This window comes from Gasterosteus aculeatus, chromosome 11, assembly GCF_964276395.1.
Source record: "Gasterosteus aculeatus chromosome 11, fGasAcu3.hap1.1, whole genome shotgun sequence".
Lineage (NCBI taxonomy): Eukaryota > Metazoa > Chordata > Actinopteri > Perciformes > Gasterosteidae > Gasterosteus > Gasterosteus aculeatus.
Genome location: NC_135699.1, coordinates 8,042,916 through 8,068,935, shown reverse-complemented (window position 1 = coordinate 8,068,935; position 26,020 = coordinate 8,042,916). Strand labels below are relative to the sequence as shown.

Sequence of the window (26,020 nt, the reverse complement as noted above, 5' to 3'; positions counted from 1 at the left end):
TTTCTGAAAACTCGTGGCGATGTGGCCCTGAGTAAGTAAAGAGGGAAACTCCAGGGACTGTGGTGATTTCAGACTCGGTTTGGTTGATGATGTAATGTTGAACCGTGGGTGGGGCCTCGAAACATACCTACAATTACTGACATTTACAGCTTGAGCCCTGGGCTGAGTGGTTGCCAGGGGCCCCAGGTGTTCGAGCTCTCTGGACGATCAAGAGAGCAAAAAATAAATCAACATAATTATATTAACTAGTTAAATATACATGAAATCAGCCAGGATGACGATGTGCACCTACAGCAAAAATTACAATAAATATTAATTGAATTTGGTGACCCATAACCAAACAAAAATGGAGTCAAATTTAAGCCGGCTGTTGATATGTCCTTCATGAGTAACAGCTAGTTTTACATCCAAATTGTTTCCAACATCCAATGTTTAGCTACGAACAAGTCTTAAACACAACAATAGCGACATTATTTCTCTAGCTGACCATTTTGTGGGTCAAAATGGAGCAACAGTAGAATTAGGGCGGTCAAAGTCAAGTCGTTAATCTATGCGACTAGTGTGGCTGAGATTAATGCGATAAAATATTTGAACAAAGTTGATCCCCGCAAACAAAACCACAACGAAGCGAGACATACAGCGGAGAACGGTCAAACAGAAAGGGGGGGGGTCAGTGGCAAACAGACCACTGTACGCACCGCTAGCCTAAGCTAAGCTGCTAGGGTACTTTCATCTCAACATGTGCGGCACACAGTCTACAGAGGACCACTACTGTGCCTCTAAAAGACAGTGGTGTGGAAAACGTCCTGCTAAATGTCGGGAGATTGTTGGGACTTCAAGCACAGCTGTCAAATGACTGATGAGTTGAGAGCAAAGTGCACCAGGACAGCAGGAAGAGTCGCTATCAAATTAAACAACACTGTCTAAAATACGGGGTTTCTAAAGTGATTTAATTACTTGTAAGATTTAGTCTTTAGGAGAAAAAAAAACTTTTAATCTTGATTAACTTCAAAATGTGCCGTTAATTTGTTATTTTTTTTTAGTTATCTATTGACAGCCCTAATTAGAGTACATTAGGAGCCATATTTCTGAACACCTGAATTAACGTATGTTGAATATTAAATATTCTAATTATTCTGTTTTGTTCTGTTTTTTTCTCATGCAGCAGTTCATTCAGTAAACCTGAACAAACAAGGGAAAGATTCCTCCAACTCCGCGGCTCTGCATTAACTCTGACCTGGGAAGACAATAATCTGTGATATAGATATCTGGGACGAGTTCCTTCTGTGACATTGAGTCCCCAGCTGATGAGTTAAAGGCACAAGCTCGTGGTTTATTCATCCAGAGAGGCGGTTAACCTCTTCAAAAAATACAGACAGAAAGAGAATCATGGTGTTCTTTTTAAAAATGGTGCTAGAGTCTCTGTGACTCTCCTGCAGCAGCTGGTCGACATCTTCCAAGAACATAATGTGCAGCGGCGATGACGGAGTTTCAGTTGGTTCCGCGGCTGCTCACCTGTTTCTCATCTTCTGCGCTGTTGCTCAAGGTAACTGAGTGGACAGACATCTTTGGCATTTAGTTTTCTTTTGTGTGTGTGTGTGTGTGTGTCACTTCTTGCGGTCATCGCAGCAGCGGAATAAACTTACATTTTGGAATACAAATAAGAGCAAGAAATACAAGGTTAAAGACTGTAACAGATATCCCTCAATATCTTATTCATTCTCTCCTCTGTGTTGTTCGTTTTTATCTCCGTCTAAATGGGCGTTATATGATGAGTCTGCTTCATGAACCAGCTTTGTGAAGGAAAGCCGTACAATTGCTTCATCACGATTGCCCATTTAAAGACCCCACAAATGTCATTCCAGTTTCCATCTGACGCTGCTAGAATGTCATTCTGCTAGTCATTAGACAAACGAGTGGCCTCATGCTAGCTCAAAGTACCTGGGAAGAAGAGACCTCAGGCTTTATGCTGCTTTCACCACCTTTAATACGATTTACTGTATCTTGAGTAAACAGGTTGAAGAAAATCAATACATATAATACGAGTGAAGATGCAATGTTTTATATGAAGTGCTTAAAGATGAAAATGCCACAGTGAATATCTTTGGGCTACCTGCTCAACTTGCACAACACACCTCTGTGCAGTAATTCATTCAGAAGAATAATTGGAATCAGTGCACTATACCTAGACAGTATTAATCAGCAGTTGCATTGCACATAACAAGCACTACAAATCTGTTGAAAATGGTCTCTTTCTTTTTAATGCGCAGCAAAAATGTGAGACTGCAGTTGCTCCATCAGGTTGACCTTGTTGCCACGTAGAATTGTGCATGTACTGCACATGTAAACATTGTGATTCTTGCGAGGGTTACCCTTTCTCTTGATTTCTGATCATTCTCTATTGGTACAGAAACCAGTGGTACTGTCATACAGTTTGATTCTGTATTTATATCGTATGAAAAACAAGTTTAAGACAAAAACAATCACAAAACAGAAAAGGCGAGGAAGTTGTATTATTTTGGGTTAGTTGATTGTTACCAAACCACAGAGGTATGAAACAAAGGAATGATGTATGAAACAAAGGGATAAGCTACTTCAAAAAAAAGTACAGTGTAGGACTGTAAGACACTAGTCACATCATTGACCCTCCTCCTCACAGTAGCCCAACATGTAGTCCAACGCCCTTAAGGTTGGCACACTTTTGTTCCCTCATTGTGCGGAACAGTTTTGTTCGGAGAGGAGAGCTGAGTCTGTTGAAGCTGTGGTGGGAAGCGATCCGGTACTTTGGGTTATATTTTGCTTGGAGATGCCAATTTCAGTTGATATTCCTGGGTAACTTGAGGTGAAGAAGTCACACAAGAGCTCCTCGTGCACCCACACTGTGAGCATGCAGCGTTGCCATGGTGACGGGCCTCTGCTGGAGAGCCAGAATTGCAACAGTGCACTGGCAACTAAGACGGTTATGTACCAGTTAGTTGTATTTTTTATCACAGTAAAGTTTAATTATTGAGCTCAAACGTTTATTCTGTTATGTCTCTACTTCCGTGCAATGTTTTATGATAGAAGCCATACATTTGATAGGGATAACGTACAAACATCAATTACATTGTAAACAGCCAGAAGACGAACCACAAATATATTTGGCATCAATTGAAATGTCTTGAGTTTAAAACTTTATTTCTTTCAACACACATAAGCCAGTCTGGTCTCATCGGACATATGATGCAGAATATGTCACAAAATTGAAATAGAAAACACAAAAAAGATAAACCTGAAATAATACGCTCTATTGGTATAATTTAGTAAGTTTATGGTTTATTGCACTGTTGAATTTGAATTTCCTTTTTTGATTTCGCTATTGTTTTTGTAGAAAGCTAATTGAGTGTTTTTAATGCTTTACATTAAGGATTACCTATAAAAACGGGTAAAATTTGAAATATTTGTCATCAGTGTATAAGTGTAATATATTAAACATAATACAAATATTCCTTAAAAATAACAATCTAAATACTTCTCTGATTGGTATAGATGGCGTTTCGGGTCTAAGGGTCTAAACAGTGCTTCCATGTGTTTAAAAAGCAGAATGCGCTCACCCACAATGCAATGCAGAAACACTGGTTACGACCATTATTATACAAGGGAAGAACACTTATTAAGTTGTTACTTAACTTTTAAAGTGAACTCAACGTTTGTTAATGTCTGCATTTCCTATAAACATTTGTTTTAAATGGCACAAATAACAAACCCTTGAAATATGAGTGTTACCAACATGTGTAGTATGGTCTGAGCAAATGGAAAGGTGTTTCGAGATGGACTCGCCTCTAGAATGGTACGTTCCAGTCCGCCTCTCGAGCCTTCCTTTTCCAACTGAAGTAGCAGCCATGAGGTACGACCACTGCTGACGGCCAAATACAAGTCACCATTTAACCGCTATAATACATATTTACAACCCTACAACTTTTCAGTTAATTGCAACAGTTTCTACGTAAGCACCACATGAAGTTTCAACCTTAATCGAAGACCACCAACACCTACATTACGTGCCCATGTGTGACACGATGTAGCAGACAGAGACGCCATGTTTGCTAGCCGGCAGCTAGCCGAGCTGCTAGCGGCCGCTCGGCTACTCAAGCGCTCTTTAAACGTTTTAACGCCGAGCAACGTGTCAGCTGTGCGGGCACAACATCTGGCACACCCAATGTTACGTCAAGTAGATGGTCGGCTTTTTTGTTTGTTTGGTGTTTTAACCTGTGTCGCGTGTGTCCTCCGGCATGCTCAGGCTCCAGAAGAGGCTGGCCTCCAGCGTCCTGCGCTGCGGCAAGAAGAAGGTCTGGCTGGACCCCAACGAGACCAACGAGATCGCCAACGCCAACTCACGTAAGCGACCTTACAACAACGTCTGTCTGTCGAACCATTTTACCCGAGACAAGTCTTATTTGTCTCGCAATGTGTCCGTGCCGGTTTGTAACCTCACAATTAAGCGACACGTGCGCCCGCTTGTCACTGATGCCGAGTAACGTGTCGGTGTTTGTAATGTCTTTCGTTAACCAGAAGCATGTTTACCTGAATTTAGAGGTTTAATGAGAAACTATTACAAATGACCGTATACATGGTAGGCATTGAAGTTAAGATATTGTGACGTTTGTTTTTTATTTTAACGTTAGTACAATTTTTGTCTTGAGGATCTGCATGCAATAAATCATTTTTTTCTTCTTTTAAACTCCATATTCTCAGTTTGCAACGCATGGGTTTTGTTTCATTTCTAAATTCAGTTGTCTGTTTTACTGACCCTATTCAATTATGTTTGCTTAATTGGGAGGAAATGAGACCACAATCTCATGTGGTCTTGTACGCTCCTCGTTGCATTTTGAAATGTTTGGAAATGATGTCCACATTGCTGATCATTTCTGAAGGGTTTTATAAACCTGTTCCCGCCTGTAGCTCACTGGTTCCCTTACGTCTTAAGGTCAGCAGGTCCGTAAGCTGGTGAAGGATGGTCTTATCATTCGCAAACCTGTTACTGTGCACTCCCGTGCCCGCTGCCGCAAGAACACATTGGCACGTCGCAAGGGAAGACACATGGGAACCGGTGAGTTCAAACTGCCAACGTGGCTGCCTTAGGGGAAAGTCATCGTGTGAAGATTACTACACGTATGTTTTGGGTTCCATACATGCGGTACAGTTGACCCGCTTTCTTATCCCTTTTTCACAGGTAAGAGAAAAGGTACCGCCAACGCCCGTATGCCAGAGAAGTTGTGCTGGATGCGCCGCATGAGGGTCCTGCGTCGTCTGCTGCGTCGCTACCGGGAGGCCAAGAAGATTGACAGGCACATGTAGGTCCACAACATCGTCTGTGTCTCTGCGGTTGAGGTGGCATGATATATAGGTTTTTGCGAGACGTTTCGGAATAGTTTTGTTTAAGCCTTTAACAGTGTGGATTTTCCGATGAGATTTGGCCACACAAACATACTTTTTTTTTTTTTTTTCAAGTTTAGGTGAATTAGTAGCTCCAACCCTGGGCTCTTTCTACAATAAGCAGACCGGAAATTATTTCAAAATGAGAACTTGCACTCAGTTAAGGTGTTTAACACTGGCACACTTGTGCCTGAATTTTAAGCAGATTGTTTATTGTATTATTTCACCATTTCTTTCCTCCACTATTCCTCAGGTACCACAGCCTCTACCTGAGGGCCAAGGGTAACGTGTTCAAGAACAAGCGCATCCTTATGGAGCACATTCATAAGCTGAAGGCAGACAAGGCCCGCAGGAAGCTCCTGTCGTAAGTTTGAAACCGGCTTCAGTTGTTTGTGTTTAGAAAAGGGCTCTTTGAACGGTGTTCATCCTGAGAACTATTTGCAGTAAGCAATAATTAAAAGTTCATTATGTTCACTTTCAAATTGTTTTGAATAGAAACTTGTCTTATTCAGATGTTCTCCAGTTATTTTGTGCTCCAGTTGAAGCGATCTGTTTGTGTGTTGCAATTCCCCGCTCCAGTAAAAGCTAAACAATCATAACCAAGTGTACATTTGAAGCCAATGCGCATGCATTACATCTGCTTGATCGATTACACCCTGTATGAACCCCTGTCTGCCTGTCCTACAGCGATCAAGCCGAGGCCCGTCGCTCCAAGACAAAGGAGGCACGCAAGCGCCGAGAGGAGCGTCTCCAGGCCAAGAAGGAGGAGATGATAAAGGCCTTTTCCAAGGAGGACGAGACCAAGAAGTGACGTGGTTCTGTCAATCCTCACTGACACTGCCACCTGTCAAGTGCCGACAATAAAAGTGTACATAAAGCAACTGATTGCCTTGTGTGTCTTTTTTGCTCATGAAGTGACAATTTAAGCTGCTAAACGCTCCTATAGGTTCTATGTCTCCTGTAGGTCTGTTTGGTGTGTAAGCTCCGTAAAAGAATATCAGAGGTGAGAATGAACCAGATTGGTAATATAATGAGCTTAAACACATACAATGTAAACATTTAAACCTGTATGAATACATGATTCATTAGTGTATGTTTTAGATCTCTGGCAACATGAAAGCTTCACTGAGTTAAACAAACTATTTTTTAAGAGTGAAATATAATCTGATTGATTACAGTAACGGCACTTAAATGAGCCTATACATTTTACCAACACCCACACAATTAACGTTCACTTGTGTGATACTTTGTCGGGCTTGTATCCTCGCAGGGGGGCGGTGTCAGTTTTTGCCATAAATTATATCATTTATTTTATTTTGTATCGCAAATTTGCCTCAGTCTTTACAGTCTGCACACATGTGACATCCTCTGTCCAGAAACCCTCACATCGGCACTGTTAAAAAAATCCTAGTTTCGGTGATCGACTCTTCCGCCTTCTGACTTAAAACGCGCGCGTGGTTATCCTGATGACTGACATCTGGTTCAAACTAACCAGACAGTTTGAGTGACGATCCGCCTTCGAGGAAGCGAGATAGCCTCATGTCAATCATCTTGGTAATTTGAGCTGGATAATCGGACAATTGATCGACTTAGTTGAACCACGTACGAGGAACAGGGCCGTGGGGTCCGATTCAAGTAGGAGGTTTAAGAAACTCTGAGTCAAACCCTAAACTCTGAGTTGATTCACCCTGAGATGGGAAACTGTTTAGAGTTGGTTCAGTTGACTCCGAGTTGAACGCGTGCACCACCACAGTATGAAGGCAGCATGAATGGAGCCACGATACCACGATTCACTATGGCAACCACCACAAACAATATATTCACCCCTATTGAGCTGCAAATATTAATGCAAGCGTACGTATGAACCCGTAATTAGAAAGAAAAGCAACACCGCTGCTGCAGGGAAAAGACGAACGGTGTAAGTTCCAATATATTGTTAAGTTAATATTCAGTTAATATTTAATGTACACACTAATCATAATCCATACGTTTTACTAATTCCCAGTTTTTACACTGTTAGAATGCACTACACACAGGCTTGAAATACACACCCATGCTCATATTCAATCACAAGAATAATATCGCTAGTAAAAACTGGTACAACGGTATTGAACTGTTAAAGTAAAAATAGTAAAATATAAACATAGACGCTTACGCTAGAATGAAATTACACTTGAACTATAAATGCATAGTAATAATGGGTGAAGGCCGGATTGAAACCACATGTATTTCAAGTCACAACACCAGCACACAAACATGTTGCAAAAAGATGCACGCACTATCTGGGTCAAATGCATCTTGCAAACTCCTGATATATAGAACTCATGAACAACGGGAGGCGTGTTGATCCGAGAGCCCGGAAGGATGGACATGCCTGTGCTCCAATGGGGCTCTCCGAGGGTTCTAAGCAGCAGTCGCCTCCATCTTAATAACCAATCAAAAATGCTCTTAGAGACCGTATAATTCGAGCGCATTTTGTATTAAAGCGCCTTCTTTCATATTGTTGTTAAACTGCCAGAAATAGGTCCGTGCACGTTAAACTGCAGGACACAATTTGTTGCAAATAAACTTTGTCATATTGCTTTAATTTAAGTCTCCAGTCTAGTCCTTGTTTTGCTCGCACGACAGAAAACTGGCGGACTGAAAGCAGGTGACGAGTGTTGATCGAGCACAAGGCGAGAGGGAAGGTGAGGAGCACTGCGGGTGAAGTTCGCAGGAGGTGAGAATGAGGGGACGTCTCCTGAAGCCACTCTTCTCTTTGGGGATCGCTCTCTTCTTTTTGGGGATTCTGCTGACCGCTCTCGTCTGGTACAATGGCAACAAAAAGTAAGTCTGTGCAGCGGCACTTTCGTCATTCCTTGACTTGTGTTACTGGGTGTTGGAGGTGTAAAAGTGGAGACGAAATGCCGCGCGCACGGCTCGTGCACGTCTCGATGGTCTGTTTTACCGTTAGGTGAAGAGGAAAACGGAAATACCTCGGTGCTTTCGTTTCAGGCCCAAAACATAAAGGGGACGCCGTGTCTCAATCCCAAAACGTAGAAACGAGAGAACGAAACTCGAGTAACGAGTAGATTTTGTTTTTTTTGTAAAGTTATGTTTTGTTTTTGCCTGTAAAAGTTGGGCAAAGTGCGACAGCTAAGCCGGAAAAACGAATATTTCACAGTAAAAGTTAAGGTTTGTCTGCAAGAAATTCGTACCGTCTGTGATGCGAGAATCTACCCCAGAACATTAAAAGAAAAGTAAATAAAAATGATAAAATAATATTTTATAGACCTATATGAATGTGACGCGGATGGGAGAGAACAACAAGAACGCACGTGCAACGGTTTCTATGTATTTTGAAGCATGACGTTTTATTGTGAAGGCCATAACTAGGGTCCCGGATGTGTTGACGTCATCAAAGGTGACCCCAAAACAAATGAAGATCCCCGAGAAAAAAAAACTTTGTTTACAAGGACGATAGAGGTCCACCTCAGGGGGACCGACAAGCAAAGGCTCACTTTTATAATCAAAACAGCATCTAGCTCAAACTGTAAGAAGTTTAGCTTCAGTTTAACACCATCAAATCACCTGAAACCGTTAACAACGTTTGCTAAAAACGGCCTAAATGCAAAGTCGAATAACATCAGTGTGGCCAATACGATTTGGATAAACTGAATCAACCTGGTTTCCAAACCGGTCCTCTCTTAGTTTAACAACACATCCGCTCTTTGTTGCTAAATATCTATGCTCTGTTTGTACTTAAGCATTTGATTTAATCTTTGCGGGTCCATCGGCAAATGTCGAATTAACTTTATCATTTAATACTTTTAAACAGATTTGACTAATTCACATTAACTTTAGAATTGTACTAATTGCACAGTGTATTTTTGTTTTTAAAGTCTGAGGAGAATTTTAATTTGAGGAATATGTACCTAAAATGTTCTCATTATTATTGATATTATTATGGTCTGAAAATAATTTGAAAACGTGGGGGTGAATTTTACACATTCAGAAAGTATGTTGATGAGTAACGCCAAACCACTGACCAGTAGGATATCTTCTCCTAAGCAAATTATGAAATTTAAACGGTCATGAAATCTAGTGCCTAGACGAGACATTTTGTTCCATTTTTATGGTATGCAGTGCTTGCTACGGTGGCCCTGAAGTGCAAAACACAACGGCAAATAGGAAAACACAACATTTACTTTTTACGGAAAGGGTAGGGCCTTATAGCAGGAAGCAGAGGACGGACCCTTCTGATTGGACAGTCGGACTGTCTCTCTTTTAACTGGAAATGATACAGTGCTCTCAAGTGTCACGCACTCCGGCCACACATACAATTCCTCACGCCAAGGAATCGGACTCCGCCGGTACTCCGCCGGTACACCCTCCCCCAGCATCCACGCGTCCACCGGCCGTAGCGTCCGCGGTAATCCGCCGGTACACCCCCCCCCCCCCCCCCTTTTTATTTACTTTTATTTACAACACCTAAATATAATTGAACAACAAAACACCAGTAAAACAATGGTGAAGCACTAGTAGGACACTCGTAAAACATCGCCATCTCTCCTGCTGCGTCACTTCCACCCTCATCACAGGCTCTCAGTCCCGTCACTGATTTATTGATTGACATAATATCTAGAAAGCGGCATTTCTCAGATTTCAAAATCCGATTGTGCAAATAGTTAAAGGAGTCACGGTAATTTTGAATCCTCCATGTCACTTTCCATCGCCGACGAAAGGCTTCGGATTAAGAGGGTTAAAAGACAGACAGACAGACAGTCAGTCTGTCCAATCAGAAGGGTCCGTCCTCTGCTACCTGCTATAAGGCCCTACCCTTTCCGTAAGAAGTTAATGTCGTTGTGTTTTTCTATTTTCTGTTGTGCGTTCCTTTTTTCAGTTGTGTTTTGCACTTCAGGGCCACCGTAGCTGGCTGATAAATAAACATGCATCACTTCAGTCAGTCTGAGATTGAGCATTTTACTCTCCTGTCCCTTGTTCTTCTTGTTTGTGCCACAGTAACGTGGAAACTCGACAGCTGTCTCTTCAAAAGAAAAGAGCCCCTCCGCCTTCTGAACTTTGTAAAGGCTGCAGGTCAGACCAAACACAGTCACTATCATTGTTTTTAAACCTACATTATATCAAGACATGTCAGCGCAACAAGGATTACAATGTGTGTGTGTGTGTGTGTCACAGACAGGTCATCGACAAAGTAAGAGAGCGTTACAATAAAACCTGGATTAAGCAGGTGGACAATTATTTAAAATTCAGGTAAGAGAAAAGGACATAATTTCAAACTTTTTCATATTTCATTCAGAATTTGTAACATAATGATAGAGTTTGACAGAATTGCAAACGATTGTCCATGCAAGCTGGACCTGGGTCTATGGTCGCAGGAATTGTACATTGTGCACTGTCACAGTCCATGAATGTACAATGGGTGAGATTTAAAAGGTAGTTTAAATGAACTGTGCATTAAGCTGTGCTTAATGGTGCACATGGAACAACACTATTTGTCTCAGTTGGTTATTTAAGGGAGCTGTCAGAACAAACCAAGTATTACGATTTGTCCTTCCAATTCCTACAACGTCGGTTCTTATGCACAATATTGAACTGTGCTTGCTTGCTCTTTATGTGGTAAGTCATGGAAGTAGAAGGGGAAATCAAAATATCAAATAAAGAGAAACAACTTGCAGACTGACGTCTACGACATAGTCTAAAGATAGCATGCCTTTGCATCATGTGAGTTTTAGTAAAACAGACTTCACCTGAGGGACCTAAGACTGTTTTCACTCAGGACCCAATTAAAGTCCTTTATATTAAAGCTCCCACTGAATTTAGTAAACTATGAATATTCCCTCAGAGTTTCCTGTATGTTATTCAACAATGTCTCTGGTTCCACAGATCTCAGCTGAGCAGAAAGTGCCATGGTTTTGACAGTGCATTCATCACCCGGGACAACACCCCAGTGGGAGCAAAGATTGTGTATGATGGAGAAAAGAAGCGCACCCTCCAGGTGACCCCGGAGATTTTCAGCACCTTCCCAAAGGTACGTCGTTTGGCATTTATGAATAATTACATCAAAACAAAGAATAAAAGACAGTAAGGATAGATCAATATCAATCACACAAATAATACAATGAGCGACAAAGAAGCCACGTGATACGAAGATGAGTTAAATAACTACATGTATGATGGTTTCATGTTTAACCTCATGAAGCAGGGTATGCTTTTAGGGTGGAGCTACTGTGTGACTGACAGGTTCTTATGCCGTTGTCAGGTTCATCTGTTGTCTGTGCCCAAACAATTAAAAATGTGAAGTAATATAAAAGGCTAAATGTAAGGAATTGAATTAATTATTAATACACTCTTATAAAAATCTTATTTGTCAAAACATTTTCATTTTTTTTCTTTCTTCATCAATACAGATTCCAATTATCTTTATATTAACCTCAACTATATCAAACAAGACAAATTGTTTTTAAAACTAAGCATTAAAACCTAAAAACAAAAAATAAAAACACATACTGTATACATACACATAATACAATGAGCGGCAAAGAAGCCACAGGATACAAAGATGAGATAAGTCATGTCAACATCCGTCTCGGGTTGGTGCCAATTCAAACACAGGTGATAGTTTCTCTGGAAATCGGTATCAGATGTTTGAGAGCAACATTCCTAAGCTAGCAGCGAATGAGTAGAAATTACTTGAAAATGAACACGTAGGAGTAATAATTTGGCCATAGAGGCAGAATGTGAAATACAGGACTGAGCCACACTGTGTGACACGTTGAATGTCTTTCTTCATCATTTGATGAAGTGGAATTGGGATTCCTTTTTGTTTTGTCTCCGGAAGTGACCATCACATCACTGTATGACCATTGCATCCTTTTAAATATTATTTAAAATAATAATAATTCTCTTCATTAATAACTCCAGGAGCATCCATTCCCAAACAAAATATGGGAAACATGTTCCGTTGTTGGGAACGGTGGGATCCTGTCCAACAGCAGCTGTGGAAAGATGATTGATTCAGCCGAGTTTGTTATGAGGTTAGAAAAGGACATTTAAACAGAATTAAACTCATCTCTTTAGGAATAAGCAAGAAATAACAATCCGGACATCTTTTTTGCTTGTTCAGGTGTAACCTACCTCCCTTGGACAACGGCTATGAGAATGATGTGGGGATCAAGACTGACCTCGTGACAGCAAATCCAAGCATCCTCATTAACAAGTGAGTGACAGGACAAATCTCTGCCCCTTAAAACGTCTCCTTTTTGTCATGGTGCTTCACATCTGCTGTTCATTTTACAGATACGGGTCTCTGCAACAGCGTCGGCGTCCGTTTGTGGAAAGTCTGCGTAGCTATGGCAACTCTTTGCTGCTCCTTCCCGCCTTCTCCTACGGCGTCAACACGCCTTTGTCCCTGCGGGCCGTGTACAGCATTGAGGACTTTAAAAGCCCCACCCGGCCTGTCTTCTTCAACCCCGAGTACCTGGAGAGTTTGGGCCTCTTCTGGCGCTCCAGAGGCCTAAAAGCAGTACGTGCCAGCACCGGCCTGATGATGGCGAGCTTGGCGCTGGAACATTGTACCGATGTGCATCTTTATGGGTTCTGGCCCTTTGGTAATCACCCCCAGGGACTCCATGCGCTGACTAACCACTACTACGATGACGTACAACCTAAAAACACAGTCCTCGCCATGCCGGTTGAGTTTGAATTCTTGTTGCAGCTGCATAGTCAGGGGGTGCTCAGGCTTCACCTGGAAGATTGTCAACCAGGTGAAAAGTAGTTTCCAAACCCAGCAGAAGGGCCGGAGAGAAGTGCCTCGATTTGTAGCCCACTTGCTTATAAAGTATTTTGTATGAATGGACAGATCTTTTTGGGCTCGTGTGTCCAACCAAGGTGGATGCTCACACTTGAATGAATGCTGAGTTGGTCGATGAGCAGTAAAGATATTTGCACTAAAATCAAACAATTATAAGAATTTAAAAAAAGAGTTGCAATGGTTTTAAACTATGTATTAAGATAGATTGCAGCTGGAGTCTGGAGGGAGACAATTTAATGCACTTGAAAATACGTTGTCCCTTGTGGGACATTGTAGTGCTTTGTTTTGGATCAAACTGAATGTATTTATTAGAAAATGTGATCTTTCCTGTTGGAACCAAAAAGCAGTTTGTTTTATTGTCCTTTAAGGCAAGCACTGGATGGGTTTGTATGTGTGGATCTGCCATTGGACAGTGAGGCACGGGGGCCATGTGTTGGCCATAAGTTACAATATGGTGTGAAGTTAATATATTCAGTTGATATTGAATGTACACACTAATCGTAATCCATATGTTTTACTAATTCCCAGTTTTTACACTGTTAGAATGCACTACACACAGGCTTGAAATACACACCCATGCTCATATTTAATCACAAGAATATTATCGCTGGTAAAAACTGGTACAATGGTACTGAACCTATAATGTACTTTATTCAGGTGCATCCTGTGGATCTCCTCTTTAATGGCTTCACTGGTTTGTGTCCAGGGAGCAAAAACCAGTGCAGCCATTAAAGTCTAAAAGACGTTTCAGAGCGACACACATGTTTTTCACGGCGCTGCATACAGCAGCTTTACTAATATTCTAATGTTGTAAAGGAAACTGCCGTTTGCAAAAAAAGTAATTCTACACAAAGAATGTGCTCTGACGTGAGAGCATGTCCACGATGGGTGACGTTAGTTACGTACGTAACAGATCTTATTTTGTTCATATGTGGAAACTGCGCTAAAATACGCCTGATAGACTACTTGAATGAGCGAGGAAATGAACGCGCGCTGTGTGATTGGCTGGGCTGCTGTCAGAGGGAGAAGACTGTGAAAGAAACTCGAGGTTTATTGAAGAAAACCTGCTTCCGACCAGGTTGGGTTCACAGGCTCAGTTACCATGGTGACTGACCCTCAGCATTAGTTACATCCCTTTGTGAAACGGACAGGCCAGAGTTTCCCTCATCTGGGCCTCATAAACCTGCTTCTTAAAACGGCCCCCTGGTCACAGATTTTCTTATCATAAATAATGACAACAAAGGTGTAATTGAATTTTGGAAGTTTCTGGCAGTGGACCCGTCTTCTAAAGATTGAAAACAAACGTATGCTATCTGAACACATGACATTATAATTTCTTACTTTGTAATATTAAATTCAGTTTAAATTCAGTTTAAACGTATGCTCAAAGTGAGTTGTGTTGTGTTTTTTCCTTTAATGAAACAACGTTGTGCGAGCAGTTTCGGCTGCAGAATTCACTTAAATCTATCTGATTTGTGAGATACCAAAAACACTCGTCACCAACGGTAACTTTAACACCCGGTGGATTCTGCTGTGATTGTGATGCTCAGATGCATTTCATTGCTTCCTCGTGCGACTCCACCTCGAACATATTTTTTTACAACCTTCAACCGCGGTGACGGCCGCCGCCAATCTAGCCAACACAACCAGCTTCTTGTGTGAAAAAATAGTTGTTTTCCGTCTCCCAGGCAGGTCACATACTATCTCGCCTTCTGAAGTGACTAAGATTATTAGAGAAGAATATAGATGTCTTATCATTGGCCATTGTTATATAGACATTATAGTAGATTAATATAATGCACTACATGTTCGTTCCACAAAAGTGGTCTACAGATTGACGTGTGTGTGCGTGCGTGCGCTGACACTTTTGGTCAGTTATGTGTTCTGGTGTCATTAGTGCTTATGAGACATGCAGGCTGGTAGTAGTTCAATCATGCACGAGGGTACCAGGCCTCATGATAAGCAGCTCTGGATTGCACCAGGATCAGCTGTTCCTCAACCACATGACCACCTTACTGCCCGGCCTCCATCACACTTCCCTGGGAAACCTTTCAACAGTCACAAGTGAGGTGGAAGGGGACACTTTTAGGCCCCACATCTGGAGAAAGCTAACAATGACTTCATAAGGTGTACGCAGCCTCGAACCAGAGGCTTTTCAGTCGAGAAGCATCGAATGGGCTAACGAGTGGAAAACCTCCTGTTCAACTCCTGTCCAGGTTTCTGAGGCCCTGAAGCAACATTCAAGATATTTATCGTGTTACTCTGCACAGTGAAATTATTGTTTTGCCATGCTCCCCTTACACATATAGCTACAGATATAAAAAATAGAGTAAAATAAATATATACACACACTAAAGAGCACAATAAATAAATATATCCTGTCACAGGTCTGTGTGTGTGTGTGTGTGTGTGTGTGTGTGTGTGTGTGTGTGTGTGTGTGTGTGTGTGTGTGTGTAGTAGGACTATTATCAGTGGGGTGCGGAGGGGGGTGTATGGAGGCGTCTTGTGAGGCGTCTGCCCGATGGCAAGAGCGAGAAGAGTGTGTGCTGGGGGGGTGTTCTGTCCTTGGTGATGTTGTGGGCTCTCCTGGTGGCCCTGGTGGAGTAAATGTCCAGTACTGAGGGGAAGGCTGCTCCTGAGATGAACTGTGCTGTTTTCATCACATGCTGGAATGTCTATATACAGTATATGTGGTGCATGCAACAGAGCTCAGGAATGAGATGAGATCTTCTAGTTTTCTTTTACTGACAGAAGTTTCTTTGCGTACCCTGACAACGTGTGAAACTGACTGCCTGTGATTATTTTCTGTATCTTCTGTGCATTCCTGTTCCAATATATGGGCCACTCTACGGAATTTTGTTCAAAGTCAGATTGGAAGCCCTGTAAAATGTCTCCATCTCGCTCTGTCTTTTCACCATCACCCTGTGCTTTCGCTGTCTTTTCCTCCATAAATTCCTGAGATTCCTTTGCTCCCTGTTATGTTCCCACAAATCACTGATACATTTCTCTCATGCTTTTGTTTCTTATTCCTTTCTCGTTCTTTCTATTCTTGGTGTCTTAGCCACTTTTTCTAATTAGTTAAAAATGAAACCCCAAATAAATCTAAATCCTACAACTACTGTTTAAACTTAAAAAAAGTTTTGAAAAAAAATATATATATATTTACAAAAAATCTATATTTAGATGTCAGGGTTGGGGAAAGCTACTTCCCAATAGAAAGTACCCTATAAACTGATTTTATATATACACACAATCGCCCAATTGCTGCCGAGGGAGGGGGGTCATATACGAAGTGGAGGAGGGGTGGGGGTCTATAGATTCATGGGTGCTTTTTGGTTGACAATTGAGTCTTTGTCTTCCTGTCTGCCTTGTGATGATGTCACATGGGCTCTTTAGAGGAATAAGTTATGGCCTGCTACCCCAAAGCATGTTGCGTCCAGACTCCCTCACACAAACACACACATGACCAGAAATACAGTACCATTCAAAAATGTGAACACATTTTGTTATTAAATGAGAAACCTTTGACTGGTGTTGTACGCATAAATGTGTGTTAACCATGATGAAACGAAATTCAGAAAATTGGAACTTTGCCATCTATCGGGGAGCACACAAACATTTTCTGCCAATTTGTGATGCATCCACAAACAGAACTTGCAGACATTTGCCACCTTTGTCCGAACCCGGCCGTCTGCTCAATAAGAGACAAATCACAAATAGTTATCTTCTAATTACACTATTATCCATCATGGTAATGATTCCAATATGACTCACCCGTACGTTAAAGAGTTAAAGAGCACACAAGACATCTCCTGTGTTACAAGCTTATGAATGTCAGCTTGAAAAATCCCTTTTTTGGATCTAATGTGGTTAAATAGCCTGCGGAGTTTTGGATGGAAATTGCATTGTCTGCTAATGGCTGACTGTTGTGTGTGGTTGGCATCGGTCCGGCCTGTGAAGAGGGGAAACGAGATGAGAGGTCTGGACATTTGATTGAGCAGACGGTCAGAGATGCAAGGTGTTTTTTGGGGCAGCGACTTCCTTTATATCTGCCTACACCTCTGTTATTATCACGTAGCTGCTATGCTGTAACATCATTTCTCCCACTCTCCTCTCCACATTCTTGCAAGTGTCTCATGATGCATGAAACACCTCAGATATCTACTGTCTGATAGGGATGCAGGTCACATGCTGGCGACCTGAAGATGTGCATTCATAAAAAAAGGTTTCTTCCATAAGGAAGAAGGTTCTACCCAGAACACGCTGATGCTAAAGAGACCTTTTTTCAAGCGTTTCATGAAGAACCCTCTACGAAACATACTTTTATTCACGATTGTAGTTGGTTGCGCTAGACAACACTGGCCAAAGCCATTTAAAGGTCTATAAAGGATGAGTAATCTTAAACAGTATGGAAGAATTAACAGCACAGCTATCTGACAGAGGTCAGGGAAAAGAGTGGGTCGTAAACGTTTTTGCGCAGACTGAAACATTGAATTTGCATTTACAATCAACATGGATGTCAGAAAATTCGCCAAACCCAGATGGTACGTTGGACATTTTGTGAATTTTGCACACTATGCCAGTTGCCATTTGTACATGAACATGTCACACATTCAACATGAGAGGCCCAGCTGATCAAAGCTCATTCAAGGTGTTCATTGTTTGAGAGGGTTTCCTCAACAGCCCTCTGTCTCATTGGTACCACTGGGCACATTTCGTCAGAATTAAGCAACCTTCTGTGGCGACTCGAAGAGACTGCGAATAATAACATCCTGCTTTATTCTTTTAACTACTTTACTTTCTGTCTTTGTTTAGTTTCCCGCCCTTTTCCCCCTACAGCTGGGTTCAGTTTACCATCACCGGCCACCTATATTTAAGCCCCCAGGTTATCTATTGTCCCACCCCGGGTTTGTATGTTTCAAGCCAGTGTTCCTTGTGTTAAATTTTGGTCTTCCTGTTTTTTATTGGCAGTCCTTCTTCTTTCTTCCTCGCCAGCGTGTTAAGTCTTCGTGTGCCATGTGCTACTTTTTGGTTCGTTTTGTAAAGTGGACTTATTTGCATGTAAAGATCCCTGACCTGGAAAGAAGTATGTTGTCGTTTTATTCCTCTGCGCCTGAGTCTCAGTCCCGATCCCTTACACCTTCTTTATTGATGGCTCATTCTGCCTGCTCAGCAGTCTGTACACACGTTTTCTACAAACCCTTTCCCAGAGCTCTATTGTTTGGGATTTATGTGGGAGGGGGGGTTGCTGTGTGACAGCCCAGCTTACCCAGCATGTTAAGGCCCTGTTACTTTATTTAATAATGTAATCTTATTAAAAGACGCTTGGTTCTGTAGGACAGAGGTCTTCAACGTTTTTCAAGCCAAGGTCCCCCAAACTGATGGCGAGGTGGAGCAGGGACCCCCTATTCTACGGAGTTTGGTCCGCCATCTTTTATTTTTGAGCTTCACGCTCTTTAGACGTGAGCATAAACGCGATCTGATTGGCTGGTGCCTGCGCTGTCGTATTCGCATGAAAGGAGCAGTGAGTGAACCCAGCTTGAGAGCTGCTGAGGGAAGCTGAACGTGTGTGTTGCGCACTGACAGATAACGTCTTCTCCATCAATTTATTCGCTTCAATATGTTGGATTCATGTTAATGTGTATTTAAAGAACAGAAATAAAATTCTGATTCTGAAGACATTTACATTTGTGGGGAATTTTTAATTTTTTTTTAATTGTCTTATCACCCAAACATTTCGCGACCCCCCTGCAGTACCTTCGCGGACCCCCTCCCTGTTGAAGACCTCAGCTGTAGGAGTTTGGGGGTGTCTCTGATTGGACGGAAAGACTATGCCCCTTGCATTCTTTGACTCATTGAATTTGAACGCGTTTCCTGACACACACATACGCAGTACAGTCCACAGTGTTAAATATGCTGTGTAAAAGTCCTTTGACTCTTACAGAGTTATTTAATCAACAGCTTAAATGCCTCCCGGTGTTGGTGTTTACCTAAGGAGTTACAACAGGTGGAGTCAGAAGCCCATCTCCCCACCTCATTTCTAACCGAGCTGGATTTTTATAGTGTTAAATTTCAGTGACACCGAGCAGTGTGAATGGATAGTTCAAATTTTCACATATAGATATACAATATAGTAAATTGTCATCGCAGCAGTGTGTAATATCAACACTTACCAGCGTTATTTGCCGTAGTGTTCATTTTGTATAACCCTTTTTGGTGTGGTGCTTAGCACTGTGCCGCCCAGATGCCTTTCTCTTTCTGTGTGGAGTCTGTGTGGGTGCGAATGTGTATGGTTGTTTGTACAATTCAGGGTGTTCCCTGACTCCTGTGACCTGTGTGAAGGATACGTGGTCGATGGATATATAGTGTCAATGAAAATTTGAACACTAATGAGAGTGATATCAACACTCTCTAGAGTTATTTAACCTGTAGTGCTAAATTTGATTAACACAATACACTTTTAAATATTGTTATGTTTCTACTCTTTAATTTAATTCTAAAGAGTTAGAGAGCAAGAGTTAATCTAACACCGATTCGGATTGGGACCAAATACACTCGGTAATAGTGTTAAATGGAACTCTTTAAGTGTTACTTTAACACTTCCAAATGTGCATCGGGGGAACTAAAGGCTAATTCAGTCCTGTGCACTGTGCATGTAACTACCTCCTTCTCGTGCAACGCCCAGAGGGGCTCATGGCTGGAGGAAGAGGAGGAGGAGGAAGCAGGGAGGCGAGGCTGAATGCAGCAGAACTCCAGTCAAAAGTTGTGATCACTACAAGAAAAACAAAAGGGAAGCTGAAAGTTCAAGCGTGCCAACGGTGTTGGTCTTGAACCAACTACAGACAAGAAGACTGCGAGGAGGCGTCAGTGGAGTAGAAGGGGCAAAAGATTACTCAAGGGGGAGATAAAGAAACAGACAGAGAGAGAGATGCATGGAGGAAGGGGAGGAGAGACCGTGTGTTAAGCTGAAGCGTGGGGAGGAAAACTGGCGGACTGAAAGCAGGTGACGAGTGTTGATCGAGCACAAGGCGAGAGGGAAGGTGAGGAGCACTGCGGGTGAAGTTCGCAGGAGGTGAGAATGAGGGGACGTCTCCTGAAGTCACTCTTCTCTTTGGGGATCGCTCTCTTCTTTTTGGGGATTCTGCTGACCGCTCTCGTCTGGTACAATGGCAACAAAAAGTAAGTCTGCGCAGCGGCACTTTCGTCATTCCTTGACTTGTGTTACTGGGTGTTGGAGGTTTAAAAGTGGAGACGAAATGCCGCGCGCACGGCTCGTGCACGTCTCGATGGTCTGTTTTACCGTTAGGTGAAGAGGAAAACGGAAATACCTCGGTGCTTTCGTTTCAGGCCCAAAACATAAAGGGGACGCCGTGTCTCAATCCCAAAACGTAGAAACGAGAGAACGAAACTCGAGTAACGAGTAGATTTTGTTTTTTTTGTAAAGTTATGTTTTGTTTTTGCCTGTAAAAGTTGGGCAAAGTGCGACAGCTAAGCCGGAAAAACGAATATTTCACAGTAAAAGTTAAGGTTTGTCTGCAAGAAATTCGTACCGTCTGTGATGCGAGAATCTACCCCAGAACATTAAAAGAAAAGTAAATAAAAATGATAAAATAATATTTTATAGACCTATATGAATGTGACGCTGATGGGAGAGAACAACAAGAACGCACGTGCAACGGTTTCTATGTATTTTGAAGCATGACGTTTTATTGTGAAGGCCATAACTAGGGTCCCGGATGTGTTGACGTCATCAAAGGTGACCCCAAAACAAATGAAGATCCCCGAGAAAAAAAAACTTTGTTTACAAGGACGATAGAGGTCCACCTCAGGGGGACCGACAAGCAAAGGCTCACTTTTATAATCAAAACAGCATCTAGCTCAAACTGTAAGAAGTTTAGCTTCAGTTTAACACCATCAAATCACCTGAAACCGTTAACAACGTTTGCTAAAAACGGCCTAAATGCAAAGTCGAATAACATCAGTGTGGCCAATACGATTTGGATAAACTGAATCAACCTGGTTTCCAAACCGGTCCTCTCTTAGTTTAACAACACATCGCTCTTTGTTGCTAGATGCCTATTCTCTGTTTGTACTCAAGCAATTGGTTTAATCTTTGCGGGTCCATCGGCAAATGTCGAATTAACTTTATCATTTAATACTTTTATACAGATTTGACTAATTCACATTAACTTTAGAATTGTACTAATTGCACAGTGTATTTTTGTTTTTAAAGTCTGAGGAGAATTTTAATTTGAGGAATATGTACCTAAATGTTCTCATTATTATTGATATTATTATGGTCTGATAATAATTTGAATGGGATGAATTTTATACATTCAGAAAGTATGTTGATGAGTAACGCCAAACCACTGACCAAAACGATATCTTCTCATAGTCAAATAAAGAAATTGTAACGGTCATGAAATATAGTGCCTAGACGAGACATTTTGTTCCATTTTTATGGTATGCAGTGCTTGCTGATAAATAAACATGTATCACTTCAGTCAGGAGATCTTCATGTGAGCCACTTTATTTCAATATAACATTATAAGACTTTAAAATGAAGATCACCTGCATCTGAAAGCTTCATTTTTATCCCTGAGATCAGCATTTTACTCTCCTGTCCCTTGTTCTTCTTGTTTGTGCCACAGTAACGTGGAAACTCAAAAGCAGTTTTTTCAAAAGAAAAGAACCCCTCCGCCTTCTGAACTTTGTAAAGGCTGCAGGTCAGAGCAAACACAGTCACTAACATTGTTTTTAAACCTACATTATATCAAGACATGTCAGCGCAACAAGGATTACAGTGTGTGTGTGTGTGTGTGTGTGTGTCACAGGCAGGTCATCGACAAAGTAAGAGAGCGTTACAATAAAACCTGGATTAAGCAGGTGGGCGATTACCTAAATTTCAGGTAAGAGAAAAGGACATAATTTCAAACTTTTCATTAATTGCCCTTCCGATTTTTAATTCTTACAACATCTGTTCTCATGCACAATATTGAACTGTGCTTGCTTTGAAGATGTAAAAAAAATTAGGTACTTATGTGGTAAGTCATGGAAGTAGACGGGGAAATGGGAATGTCGAATAAAGCGGAAGCACTTGCAGACTGACGTCTACGACATAGTCTAAAGATAGCATGCCTTTGCATCACGTGAGTTTTAGTAAAACAGACAGACTTCACCTGAGGGACCTAAGACTGTTTTCACTCAGGACCAAATTAAAAACGTTTATATTAAAGCTCCCACTGAATTTAGTAAACTATGAATATTCCCTCAGAGTTTCCTGTATGTTATTCAACAATGTCTCTGGTTCCACAGATCTCAGCTGAGCAGAAAGTGCCATGGTTTTGACAGTGCATTCATCACCCAGGACAACACCCCAGTGGGAGCAAAGATTGTGTATGATGGAGAAAAGAAGCGCACCCTCCAGGTGACCCCGGAGATTTTCAGCACCTTCCCAAAGGTACGTCGTTTGGCATTTATGAATAATTACATCAAAACAAAGAATAAAAGACAGTAAGGATAGATCAATATAAATCACACAAATAATACAATGAGCGACAAAGAAGCCACGTGATACGAAGATGAGTTAAATAACTACATGTATGATGGTTTCATGTTTAACCTCATGAAGCAGGGTATGCTTTTAGGGTGGAGCTACTGTGTGACTGACAGGTTCTTATGCCGTTGTCAGGTTCATCTGTTGTCTGTGCCCAAACAATTAAAAATGTGAAGTAATATAAAAGGCTAAATGTAAGGAATTGAATTAATTATTAATACACTCTTATAAAAAGCTTATTTGTCAAAACATTTTCATTTTTTTTCTTTCTTCATCAATACAGATTCCAATTATCTTTATATTAACCTCAACTATATCAAACAAGACAAATTGTTTTTAAAACTAAGCATTAAAACCTAAAAACAAAAAATAAAAACACATACTGTATACATACACATAATACAATGAGCGGCAAAGAAGCCACAGGATACAAAGATGAGATAAGTCATGTCAACATCCGTCTCGGGTTGGTGCCAATTCAAACACAGGTGATAGTTTCTCTGGAAATCGGTATCAGATGTTTGAGAGCAACATTCCTAAGCTAGCAGCGAATGAGTAGAAATTACTTGAAAATGAACACGTAGGAGTAATAATTTGGCCATAGAGGCAGAATGTGAAATACAGGACTGAGCCACACTGTGTGACACGTTGAATGTCTTTCTTCATCATTTGATGAAGTGGAATTGGGATTCCTTTTTGTTTTGTCTCCGGAAGTGACCATCACATCACTGTATGACCATTGCATCCTTTTAAATATTATTTAAAATAATAATAATTCTCTTCATTAATAACTCCAGGAGCATCCATTCCCAAACAAAATATGGGAAACATGTTCCGTTGTTGGGAACGGTGGGATCCTGTCCAACAGCAGCTGTGGAAAGATGATTGATTCAGCCGAGTTTGTTATGAGGTTAGAAAAGGACATTTAAACAGAATTAAACTCATCTCTTTAGGAATAAGCAAGAAATAACAATCCGGACATCTTTTTTGCTTGTTCAGGTGTAACCTACCTCCCTTGGACAACGGCTATGAGAATGATGTGGGGATCAAGACTGACCTCGTGACAGCAAATCCAAGCATCCTCATTAACAAGTGAGTGACAGGACAAATCTCTGCCCCTTAAAACGTCTCCTTTTTGTCATGGTGCTTCACATCTGCTGTTCATTTTACAGATACGGGTCTCTGCAACAGCGTCGGCGTCCGTTTGTGGAAAGTCTGCGTAGCTATGGCAACTCTTTGCTGCTCCTTCCCGCCTTCTCCTACGGCTTCAACACGCCTTTGTCCCTGCGGGCCGTGTACAGCATTGAGGACTTTAAAAGCCCCACCCGGCCTGTCTTCTTCAACCCCGAGTACCTGGAGAGTTTGGGCCTCTTCTGGCGCTCCAGAGGCCTAAAAGCAGCACGTGCCAGCACCGGCCTGATGATGGCGAGCTTGGCGCTGGAACATTGTACCAATGTGCATCTTTATGGGTTCTGGCCCTTTGGTAATCACCCCCAGGGACTCCATGCGCTGACTAACCACTACTACGATGACGTACAACCTAAAAACACAGTCCATGCCATGCCGGTTGAGTTTGAATTCTTGTTGCAGCTGCATAGTCAGGGGGTGCTCAGGCTTCACCTGGAAGATTGTCAACCAGGTGAAAAGTAGTTCCCAAACCCAGCAGAAGGGCCGGAGAGAAGTGCCTCGATTTGTAGCCCACTCGCTTATAAAGTCTTTCATTTTGAATGAATGGACAGATCTTTTTGGGCTCATGACATGTGTCCAACCAAGGTGGATGCTCACACTTGAATGAATGCTGAGTTGGTCGATGAGCAGTAAAGATATTTGCACTAAAATCAAACAATTATAAGAATTTAAAAAAGAGTTGCAATGGTTTTAAACTGTATGTATTAAGATAGATTGCAGCTGGAGTCTGGAGGGAGACAATTTAATGCACTTGAAAATACCTTGTCCCTTGTGGGACATTGTAGTGCTTTGTTTTGGATCAAACTGAATGTATTTATTAGAAAATGTGATATTTCCTGTTTGTTTGATTGTCCTTTGAGGCAAACACTGGGTGTGTTTGTATGTGTGGATCTGCCCTTGGACAGTGAGGCACGGGGCCCATGTGGGTGTTGATGTAAGGGTGCATATGGGTGAGTGCCTGGTGATGTGATGTGTGTGTGTGTGTAATAATTTTTACAGTGTCTCGACCTTGTTGTTATATGATGAAGGTGATTGTAGTGGCCATTTGTCCTTGGGATCAATAAACAATTGTGTCAAAGGGCCACTGGTGTTTGTTTCTTTTACGCAGCAAGAGAGCGGATTATCCGAGCCGGCTTTCTGTTTGTTTCTTATTTGTTTCGCTAACACATAAACATAACATAACTTGACTGCCTCTTCTACGTTGCTCTCCTATTCTGGTAAAATGTCTCACCCCGGTGCATGTTGGTCCTATACTTGGCTGTGCCCTTGACCTTCAGGTGCCAACATTATTACCCAATTAATTAGACATCCAATTAATTTACCAATTGACCAAAATCGTATGTATATTTACATAAGAGTGAAATTATTCAATTAAATTTGGACTTTTTCGGACCGTACATAGCATTGAAACCCCATGTAAGAAATATGCTGATGTAGAGCATTTGCAAATGAATGTATGCATGAACCCATTATATATATGCTGTTGTCTTATTTTATATTTTTTTTATACATATATGCGCCTGCTGCATATAAAATATGCAGCAGGTGCACATATCTCATATTCATATTTAAATATAACATTGAATATATTCAAATATAAATATTTAATGTTTCACATATGCCTCCTGGATGCTCTACAGTAGGACTACTGTAGACAGGTTATGTTCAACAGGTTATGTTTAACATGGATATACACTGTGTTAAAAATATTAAATACAAGTTGATTACCGAAACCATCTGGCGTCTCCTCATCATTCCGGGACCCCCCAAACGATCACCACGTCACAGTGCCAACTCAGAAACCGATAGAAACCGATAAACGTTTCAAGTTACAAAAAATCGGTTCCAGAGGTTGGAGAGCAACGTTCATTAACTGGCAGGGATCCAGTGATAATGACTTGATAAATGAGAGAATGCACACATAGGAGTTATAATTTGGCCAAGGGGAAAAGAGGCACAATGAGAAATACGGGACTGAGCCACACTTTCGACGCCTTTCACAATGGGTACAACAACCCGGTAAAGGGGAATTTCTTTAATTGTTCATT

The 26,020-nt window shown here is 41.5% G+C and overlaps 3 protein-coding genes across 5 annotated transcripts in view; all 3 read left to right on the top strand.

Annotated features, from left to right (window-relative positions):
* The window catches only part of rpl19 (ribosomal protein L19), a 219,666-nt gene extending 213,370 nt beyond the window's left edge, over window positions 1-6,296 (top strand). The window contains exons 1-6 of one of the 2 annotated variants that reach the window (XM_040190620.2): window positions 3,566-3,886; window positions 4,280-4,377; window positions 4,967-5,089; window positions 5,213-5,333; window positions 5,669-5,779; window positions 6,103-6,296. In XM_040190620.2, coding sequence (XP_040046554.2) covers window positions 3,792-3,886; window positions 4,280-4,377; window positions 4,967-5,089; window positions 5,213-5,333; window positions 5,669-5,779; window positions 6,103-6,226 — 672 coding nt within the window. In that variant the 5' untranslated portion in view covers window positions 3,566-3,791 and the 3' untranslated portion in view covers window positions 6,227-6,296. Of the gene's footprint in view, window positions 1-3,565; window positions 3,887-4,279; window positions 4,378-4,966; window positions 5,090-5,212; window positions 5,334-5,668; window positions 5,780-6,102 lie in introns of those variants that run through there. The other variant, XM_078083610.1, reaches the window with a different exon arrangement.
* A 1,553-nt stretch (window positions 6,297-7,849) lies between these two features.
* LOC120827973 (alpha-2,8-sialyltransferase 8E) lies at window positions 7,850-14,617 on the top strand. The gene is made up of 7 exons (XM_040191221.2): window positions 7,850-8,241; window positions 10,417-10,491; window positions 10,594-10,668; window positions 11,302-11,446; window positions 12,340-12,452; window positions 12,542-12,634; window positions 12,715-14,617. The coding sequence occupies exons 1-7, from the start codon at window positions 8,141-8,143 to the stop codon at window positions 13,190-13,192; spliced, it is 1,080 nt and encodes a 359-aa protein (XP_040047155.2). The 5' UTR covers window positions 7,850-8,140; the 3' UTR covers window positions 13,193-14,617.
* Window positions 14,618-19,920: 5,303 nt separating this feature from the next.
* LOC120827974 (alpha-2,8-sialyltransferase 8E) lies at window positions 19,921-25,056 on the top strand. Of its 2 annotated transcripts, XM_040191222.2 has the most exons (7): window positions 19,921-20,407; window positions 21,880-21,954; window positions 22,063-22,137; window positions 22,544-22,688; window positions 23,582-23,694; window positions 23,784-23,876; window positions 23,957-25,056. In XM_040191222.2, the coding sequence occupies exons 1-7, from the start codon at window positions 20,307-20,309 to the stop codon at window positions 24,432-24,434; spliced, it is 1,080 nt and encodes a 359-aa protein (XP_040047156.2). In that variant the 5' UTR covers window positions 19,921-20,306; the 3' UTR covers window positions 24,435-25,056. The 2 variants fall into 2 exon arrangements, with proteins under 2 accessions (XP_040047156.2, XP_040047157.2); XM_040191223.2 differs by lacking the exons at window positions 21,880-21,954; window positions 22,063-22,137.
* The last annotated feature ends 964 nt before the right edge of the window (window positions 25,057-26,020 follow it).